The sequence below is a fragment of the Oncorhynchus keta genome, chromosome 18 (assembly GCF_023373465.1).
Source record: "Oncorhynchus keta strain PuntledgeMale-10-30-2019 chromosome 18, Oket_V2, whole genome shotgun sequence".
Classification (NCBI taxonomy): Eukaryota; Metazoa; Chordata; class Actinopteri; order Salmoniformes; family Salmonidae; genus Oncorhynchus; species Oncorhynchus keta.
Window position 1 is genome coordinate 5,961,810 of NC_068438.1, and position 9,065 is coordinate 5,970,874.

Here is a 9,065-nt window from a genome sequence, read left to right on the forward strand (position 1 = left end):
GCTAGCTAATATGACGTTAGGTAGATGGTGATATTTCATTCACTTAGCTAGCTATCTATACAGTATGTGAAGATGGCTAGGTAGCTAACCGACTGGCGAGCTCATTTGAGATAGCCTGCACTGTAGCAAATGAGCTAATAATACATAGTTATTTTCGAAATGTATTTACTTACTTACTTGAATTAGGTTCTCCCAGCCATGTGGACGATTGGAAACAGGGCAGCAGAGTTTGTTTGTCACCGGAGCGTTTTAGAGGATATTACTATTGAACTTATCTACCCCTTTAGTAGCAGCCATATGTCAAAGCTTAAAACAGGTTTTTAGAAATGTTTAGATGTAAAATGTTTAAATGTACAAATGTATTAGATAAAAACAATAATCCCACTCGGGACATTGCACTGGCGGCTATTGTGCTACAGTAGTTTGCTAAATATAGGTGATGGAGTGAGCCGTTATTTGACGTTTGTACATGGTATTTGACGTTTGTACATGGCTACAGCCAGCACAACACTGCCGCTGGGGGGTTTCCCCAAATGGTGATGTAAGGGGATTTCCACCCAGACGTCGTATGCTTCTTAAAAACGAAAGGCCAATTGAAGCATATCCGAGAGCGATTTTTTGATCGCTGTCTCCTACCGTTGCCACGCAATGATCGGTCTGGGGAAATAGGACAGACTTGTGTTTGTGTCTGGGTTTTTTAAACTACTCGAACAAGCTTTCCACCTCCAGGACAAACATCGTAACGTGCCATGAGAAACATGAGTGTTCAAAATGGCACTTCAAGTAAGTGACTTTTCTTTTACGTAAACTAAATCGGAGTTATGCACCTACGGTGTCTGATGTGTGTTGTCCCACGACATTCACATTGGCATGGACAGTAGTATACTTTTCATACGTATTTTATACAGATATACAGAATAGTGTAAAGGAAACGCATTGTCATGGGTCTGTGTCAAAAAGGGGACTGACTGCAGGGGCCCAGACAAGTGAACCTACAGTTTAAACGGTACACTGCCATGCTATTCAATTGGCAGTTTGTGTTGTCATTCTGTCTTCCCAAGCGTGACTGACAGTTGAGTAGAGGGGCCAACACCCACTTCTGAGATATCACACTAGTCTTGGGCACTAGTCTTAGGCTACCTGTTAAACATATACTATTACATTGTAATACATATACTCACTTACCTGTTATACTATTACAGTCATTGTCATACATGTAGTTAGTCTGGCCTGTTACACCTATAGTATAACATTGTCACAAAGTAATTATTCATGAGTTAACTCACTTTTCTTCTCCTGCTTTGTACACCAGCAATCGACTTGGGTGAGTAGGCTATTTATTATTAATGTACAGTTTGAAATACTTTTTAAAAATGTTTTATATCTAGTAGGCCTATAGTCTACATACATAGGTGGCCTATGCATCATGCTCGTGGTTTAATGTAGCTGGTACTGCACACATACAGACAAAGATCACACTCAGATGACCTACACACCAGCTCCCTTTGCAGGCTTCTCATCCCACTCCCTCTACTTTTTAGACATCATTCAGGAGGTGATCTCTGCAGACCGGGAGTTTCCCTGTCATGTCCAGTCTGGTTTCTGCCTCCCTGGACCTCCTCATCCCCCCGTAGACTCTGACCTCCAGGCCCAGAACCACAGGGTCATGCCCAGGCAGACACCCTCCTCAACGCCCCCAGTACTTGTGCCAAGGGGCACAACCTCCAGGGTGAGTACCAAGCCTTTCGGGATCTAATGCAAAAATATATTCAGCCACTCTTGAAGGAAAATATGTACAATAAATTGTCGTTTTTGTTAGGCCATTGATTCATAGAGTTCAATAGGTAAAACCGAGAGGTCGACTTGTAGTGGTTAGTTAGTGATTTGATTTGTTTCTGCAGCCTCTCAGGTACTCTTTATGGTCGCATCAGTTCACACTATTAATGTTTGGTATCTCAGTTTGTTGTAATAGCTGGGAGATAAAGTCAAGAAAACAGCTAATGGGTTGATCTGAAGTATAGTGTTATCAGGGATGTGTGCTATCGCTTTTTACAAGGCAGACAGACACACCTCGGGGCTAAGTGAAACTCAACTACTGACAGTTTCTATGGATAAGGAATGTGCACAACGGCACATAGCGTGGTGCCTCGATTCACTGGTGCTTGAAGTCTAAGGTGTCCTTGAGCCTTGGGTTGCTGTTCTCAAATAGTCTGGAACTCACAGTGAGACAATTGTGGTCTGTGTGTGTCTGTGTGTCAAAGTGGTGCCTTGGAATAGACTGTTAGCTGAGTTGACACACCCCCGTCAGCATGTTGTTTCCTCTCGTGGGGGAGGTGGCAGAAAAGGAGAGAAAGAGTGTCATCTGATTCCAACTTTCGTTTTTGAATTCCCTTCCTTCCGGGGGCCAACCCTTTCAGGGTGGAAGTTCACATTCTGAGGCTTTTCTGCTTTTCTAATTGGTCGATCTGCTGTAGATTATGTCAACTTCCTGTTTCCTGAGCATGCTGCTCCTGGCTCGATTGGCTCGATCCAAGCTGCTTTTGTGTAGAGGCTTTAAGGCATGCCCATAATATCACTCTTACACACACACACACACACACACACACACACAAACCGCCTGTAGACGCTACTTTAAAGTGGAGCACATTGATCTCACACACACCTCTTTTTGTTCATACAGCCTTATCCACTTCTGGTGGTTTGTTTAGACAGACTTGAGTTGTAGGACGGCTTGTAATAACAAAGAGTTTAAGGCGATCCCTTAAGTCGGTCAGCTTGTTTTTCTTTGTTCCGGTTTGTTTTTGGCGAATCGCTTTTCCTGTTGCTGGTCTCTAGGGATTCTTGAAACGGGCTGTTAATTAGAAGGTATGTGGTTGAACTTGGAGAGTTAAGGGCAAAGTGTGTGTGAGAGAGATTGCTTCTGTCTATAAAGAACACAGGCCATTTTTTTACTGATATAAGTATACCGCTTTGACGTATAAGAGAAACCAGGAGAAATGGGCAGACCGAGAGAGAGCAAGAGAGAGGGAGGCATGAAGGATGAAAAACTTCCGTCGCCTGAGAGGACGGAAGTATAGAGGGGTTTACCAAAAACGGAAGAGATGCTCTCTAGTTTAACGGTTGAGAGGGGGGCATGGCAACAGAATGTGTCAAATGAGGACATAGAAAGTGGTGTACTGAGAGGGAGTATGTAGATAAATGCTAACAATGCAGGTTATCTTTGAAAACGCCCTCAACCGTTTTATTCTCAGTACCGTCATGATGATGTTTTTGGATACAAAGTTAACTGTTTGTTGTCGGGCTGTGTTCTTTACATGAATTTTTAAACATGGCCTTTGTCTTTAAATTATGTCTCTCCGCAGGCACCCTGCTTCTTCCCTCAGCCCCAGCACCCCTCTAGCACCAGAGATATGGCAGCACCTCACCCCACTCGTGGGGTCTCTCATTCGGGCTCAAACCGACGAGGACGGGGATCCTCTGGTTCAGGGACTTCCAGGGGGCCAGCGGGTCCCTCTCGACAGGCCCAGACAGACACTGATCTGCTGGAGCAGATCCTGGAGAGGCCCACCCTGGCTGTGGTGGAGCAGCCCAAGGAGAGAGGCATGAGGTTCCGCTATGAGTGTGAGGGCCGCTCGGCCGGGAGCATCCTAGGGGCCTCCAGTGGGGACTCCAACAAGACCCTGCCTTCTATAGAGGTACCCAATAGATTCATATTGTATTTGGCTGTATTTTAATTTACAACAACTTAGCAGTTGCAGTTAACATCTTTACTCTTGTGATAAGTTACATCTTCGTGACCACTCAGTCAGAACCTTGCTATAACGTCTTATTAGAATAGAACCTAGTCCTTATATTTGTTTACTGCAAATTGTGTTCCCAATGTCATCCCTAACATGCACTGGATGTGTTTGTCTGTGTGGGAAGTGGAAGGGTTAACGGAATGTACCACCTATCCCAGAATTCCCCCCTTGTTGGTTTGGCTGCCCTCAACACGTAGAGCCTTTCAAGTGTAAGGATCAGGGGCAGAGGGAGAGGGAGAGGGATTGATTGTAACTGAAATAGAAAGTACCCCACAAATCCACATCTTTGTCTGATTTAAACACTGTTGATCCCCACCCACATACTACAATTCAGACCGCGGCTCTCTAAGATTAACACTATCAGACAAGTTCGAGCACTGAATCAGTTTTGGTTGTTCACCTTACATTTACTCAGTTTTAATCATGCTCTCACTTGTGTCGGAGGAAGAAAGAAGGTTTGGTTGATGCATATCTCGCTTTGATTGATGCATACAGTATCTCTCTCCTCCTCCTCTTTCTTTGTCCCTCTCCCCATTTCTTTCTCTTCTTCACACTCTTCCCCCTTTCTCCTCCCTCTTTCAGCTCCAGGGTCCCATTCAGAACATAAAAAAAGTGATGGTCACTGTTTCCCTGGTGACCAAAGACTACCCGTACCGCCCACACCCCCACTGCCTTGTGGGTAAAGACTGTGCGGATGGTACCGGAATCTGTGTCGTCTGCTTTAACCCCCACAGCAACCGACGTCACAGGTACCTTTCTTTCTCTCCTCTATTCATCGCTCTCTTTTCTTAAGTTTCTCCCTTTGTCCACCAGAGGCCCATATCCCCCTCCTTTCTCATTCCTCCTTCACCGTTTTTGGGGTGCTTTGCTAGGAGAGTGCACTGGGTTAGTGTAAACATGTCTGTTTTTAATGGTTGGTAACCAACCATGTTTTGTGTGCATCTTGCAGTTTCGCTAACCTGGGCATCCAGTGTGTCAGGCGGAAGGAGCTGGATGCCTCTCTAGAGAAGAGACGGAATCAGAAGATCGACCCCTTTAAAAGTGAGTAGAGCCCTGACATTAAGCACATCGCAAGCACACGCACAATGTATCCAATTACACACATCCAATATTATTGTACAATAAAGTTGTATTGTCATTAGCAGTAGGGTAATATCCTCTCCTCTGTCCTCCCAGCGGGCCACTCTAAAAGCATCGAGGACATGGACATGAACGTGGTGCGGCTGTGTTTCCAGTGTGAGCTGGAGTGGGTGGATGGAAAGAGGGACTTTCTGAACCCCATAGTGTCCAACCCCGTCTATGACAAGAGTAAGATCCCCTCCCAAACATCCTCCTGACACTGACACAACCACCTACACATGACTGCCTTTACATAGTCCTCTAACGTGATGCGACACAGCACTGTAAGACCACAGCTATGTAAATGTACTTCCTGAACGATCCAGCAGGTGTTCAGTGTGCGTGTGTGTGTGTGTGTGTGTGCGTGTTCACAGAGGCGACGACCACATCTGAGTTGAAGATCAACCGTCTGAACATTGTTAAAGGGCCATGCACCGGCAAGACTGAGATCTACATGCTCTGCGACAAAGTCCAGAAAGGTGAGATGCAGCCAGACTCCCAAGTTGTAATATACAATGGGGAAGTAAACTCCTGTTAAAACAACTAAATGGAAGTGACACATGACGTGTGATGACACCTCTCTGGAAATACACTGTTGAAGTCAAACAGCTTGGAGAACGATACAAGCTGATTGTGTGTGTGTGTGTGTGTGTGTGTGTGTGTGTGTGTGTGTGTGTGTGTGTGTGTGTGTGTGTGTGTGTGTGTGTGTGTGTGTGTGTGTGTGTGTGTGTGTGTGTGTGTGTGTGTGTGTGTGTGTGTGCGCGCACGCGCGTGTTGCCCGCTCAGACGACATAGAGATCATCTTCAAGAGGGGGTCTTGGGAGGCCAAGGCGGAGTTTGCCCAGACAGACGTCCACCGGCAGATCGCTATCGTGTTCAAGACCCCGTCCTACCGGGAACAGGACGTGGGGGAGGAAGTGGAAGTAAAAGTCTTCCTGCGCCGTCTCTCTGACCACATGGACAGTGACCCCGTCACGTTTACCTACCAGCCCAACAACACAGGTTGATACAACTTATGATGTTATATATGATATCATAAATGCTGTGTTATAACATGTTAGGTGATTTATTTTTCCTCTTCTTTTCTGTTTTGATGCCGTGTTCAGATCCCTATGAGGTGAAGCGGAAGAGAAAGATAAAGACGGACATCAGCTTCACAGAGAGATCCTGTGTGGCAGGTGAGGATTGGCCTCGGCTCTCTCTCTCTCTTTCTAGCTTCAATTTCTGCAACCTATTTCAGGACAGAAAGTAAAAAGGAAAGTGAAAGAGAGAACAATGAAGGCTGCTTACACAGCAGCCTCACAAAAACAAATGACTGCACAGCTGAGTGCCAGTAAGGTGTTCTAACACAAGTCCTTTCTACCGCCCACAGCTCAGAATGTGGCTGCAGCAGAATCGCAGCCACTCGAGCCATTCACCTTCACCCCAGCAGATAACTGGCTGGTCCCAGAGGAGTTGCATCCTCCTACCCAGTCTGGGGCCTCCACCATGGGGGAGATCCACTACAGTGACACCCAGGAGGACAGCTTCTTGAATGAGTGCATAAGCCCAGAGGACATCAGTGTTCTCTCTCTACTTCTGGAGCCTCTGTTCCATGACCCTGCCCTCCTTGGCTTTGGCCAGGGGGTCAACTCCCTCTTTGTCCCAGGTGGCATGGACATGAACTTTAACCCCAACCAGTGTGAGTCTGGGCAGGACTTGGGCTACTATAACGACCAGCAGTTCAACCAGCTAGTCAACGAGAATCAGGCCTCTCTGATGCAGCCCTTCCCACTGTCACTCCCCGGCTCTGCCCCTCAGGGTCAGTGTGATAACGAGGGGTGTGATTTGGTCCCGGTGAAGACAGAGGGGGACCTATGAGAGCAAAACATACCCCCTTAAGACTGAATGTGGTAACCCCTGAACTTTAAGTTTTTTGTTGTTGTGTTGCTCCTCAAACTAGAAGTTTAGGGTATGTAGGGACCTAACTCTGTACCCTGTGACAGTCCTCTCACCCAAACATAGTACAGTATGAGAGTTTGGACACACACGGTAATAGCAGTAGCTGAGGCACCTTGTACCCTAATGGTGTGGTTACCCCTTTCCCCCAAAGGCCTTGCTGGACGAGGCTATAATCCAGACCCCTGTCTCTCCTTCCCACACACGACCACTACCAGACCCTAAAAGAATACATTTCAAAAAGTCTGTCTTCACCATGCTGCTAACGTTAGCCTAAGGCTAATAGCCGTGATCAGCACAGCACTCACAGATGACATGTAGCTTTAGCATGTAGCTTTAGCGCCTCCGGGGGGACCAGAGTGATACTGGTGGAGGCGAGTTGCCCTTCCAATAGGCTAGCCATGGATGTTAAAAATGGTTCCTACCTACCCATTGTCAATACTACCTGTGGTGATTAGGGGACCATCCAGTACTCTGACCAAATACAAAATGGACACTTAAACTCAACTCTTGTCTGCCTTGTCAGTTTTCCTTGTCAGGCTCCGTCTGTGTATATATTGTGGTTGAGGCAGACTTCGACAAGGACCTGCAGGAAATCCCTGAATTGAGGATTCAACTAAAGGAAAGCATAACTAAGGGCTCGTTTCAATCCATATCGCGGATGTTCAGCGCTATAGCGTGATTGAACATGAAAGGTCATTTCCAATTGAGCCGACATATGCACCGTTTACCATGAATGCAGTCTCTGCGAATGTGCCATCATTGCCTTTAAATGTATATTGTGCTGTAGCGAGGATCTTCAGCACGACAGATTGAATCGAGCCCTAAGCATTTAACTGTCGGTGCAAGACAACCTGAAAACGACCTCTCTGTGGAGAAATTGTTAAGTAAAAGGGACCATCTATCAAAGGCTGTTTATTTTTCACTTTCCATATGTGATATATTCTTTATTGTGTAGTCAGTCATTGTCTGTTATCTGTCGTTTTTTGAACGTTGACATCAGTTTTAACCTCTGGCTCACCTGTTGACTCTGTTCATTGTAATAACCAATATTCATGTACAGTAGAAACGACCATAGTCCAATGCGCTGTCCTTCCTAGTGTCTACCTCTGTCGTGTTGCTGTAAGTCCTATTCAGTTAAACATGTTCAGTGTATGTTCAGATTCTTAACAGATCCACAGCTTCTTTGTATACTGTATGCCAGACTCCTCCCTTCACACTAGCGTTTTGATTGTTGTCATTAGTAAAATGAAAAATAAAATGATTGTAAGTCGTCATCTTAAACTCTGGTCACTTCAAATGCGTTTTATTGTTGGTTTTATAGGCTATTTCATATTTAATATAATTGACATGGTAGGTTTTTACTAAATGTAAAAAGCAAACTGTCCAATATCAGAAAGGAGAGTGAAAAAGAGAGGGGACTGAATGAAAGACACAACGGCTGTGGGAGAACGAGTGTGTCCCCTCCTGGGTCCGTTGTTGTGTTCAGGCTCGGCTGCTTTTAATGCAATCCTATTTTTAGCAGCCAGCTTTTCTTGCCCGGTCAGAGTCCATCCCCCTCACATTCCTAATGCCTCACTCACATTTACTCCAAAAACAACGTGACTTCCCCTAAACTCACCCACACAACCTGCCCAGTCGTGTACATGGGACCTGACTTGACTGTTGTGACTTGACAATTATTGTAATACACAGAAATATATTATTTGAATTGTATGTAACTGGGTGTTTTATCCAATGAAAAAGCAGAAATGCTCTTATGTTAGCTCATCAGTTTCTTGGGAAGCGCTTTGATGAGGCGCTTCACTGAGTCAACAATGACTCATTCTCCCATACAGCTTGTGTGTTGTACCGCTGAAACTTGTTCTCGTTTAATTTGAAGCATTTCTATTTGGATGTATTTATTAAACCGCCATAGTTTAATCCCCCGTGTTCAGTTTTTTGCTGAGTCAGAGGGCCATTATAGGAAGTTCTAAGGCCTCTGTAAAATCCCAATCTCGGCAGCAGTTCAAGCTTTCACCCAGGTCCTGTTTATTAGGCACAAACAGTAACAACGTCTTCAAATGTTTTTACAGGAGAGAAGTTTAGGCGTTTTGCTCCTTTTTTATGCCTACTGAAAGCAACCCAGTGAAAGAGAGGCACAATTCACACCGCCCTTATCTGCTGAACGGCACAAGCCTCAATGGATCTATCTTTACAGGTCCACGG

General features: G+C 45.4%; 1 protein-coding gene across 3 annotated transcripts; it reads left to right on the plus strand.

Annotated features, from left to right (window-relative positions):
* Window positions 1-296: 296 nt before the first annotated feature.
* LOC118397123 (transcription factor RelB) lies at window positions 297-8,141 on the plus strand. 3 transcript variants are annotated; one of them, XM_052467291.1, is made up of 10 exons: window positions 297-1,324; window positions 1,542-1,729; window positions 3,363-3,695; window positions 4,383-4,549; window positions 4,750-4,841; window positions 4,977-5,108; window positions 5,294-5,398; window positions 5,706-5,921; window positions 6,026-6,097; window positions 6,292-8,141. In XM_052467291.1, exons 2-10 carry the CDS (start codon window positions 1,667-1,669, stop codon window positions 6,777-6,779), a joined length of 1,668 nt encoding a protein of 555 aa, XP_052323251.1. In that variant the 5' UTR covers window positions 297-1,324; window positions 1,542-1,666; the 3' UTR covers window positions 6,780-8,141. The 3 variants fall into 3 exon arrangements, with proteins under 3 accessions (XP_052323251.1, XP_052323250.1, XP_035647497.1); XM_052467290.1 differs by lacking the exon at window positions 297-1,324 and having other exon boundaries at window positions 1,353-1,729; XM_035791604.2 differs by lacking the exons at window positions 297-1,324; window positions 1,542-1,729 and adding an exon at window positions 2,569-2,865.
* Window positions 8,142-9,065: the final 924 nt, after the last annotated feature.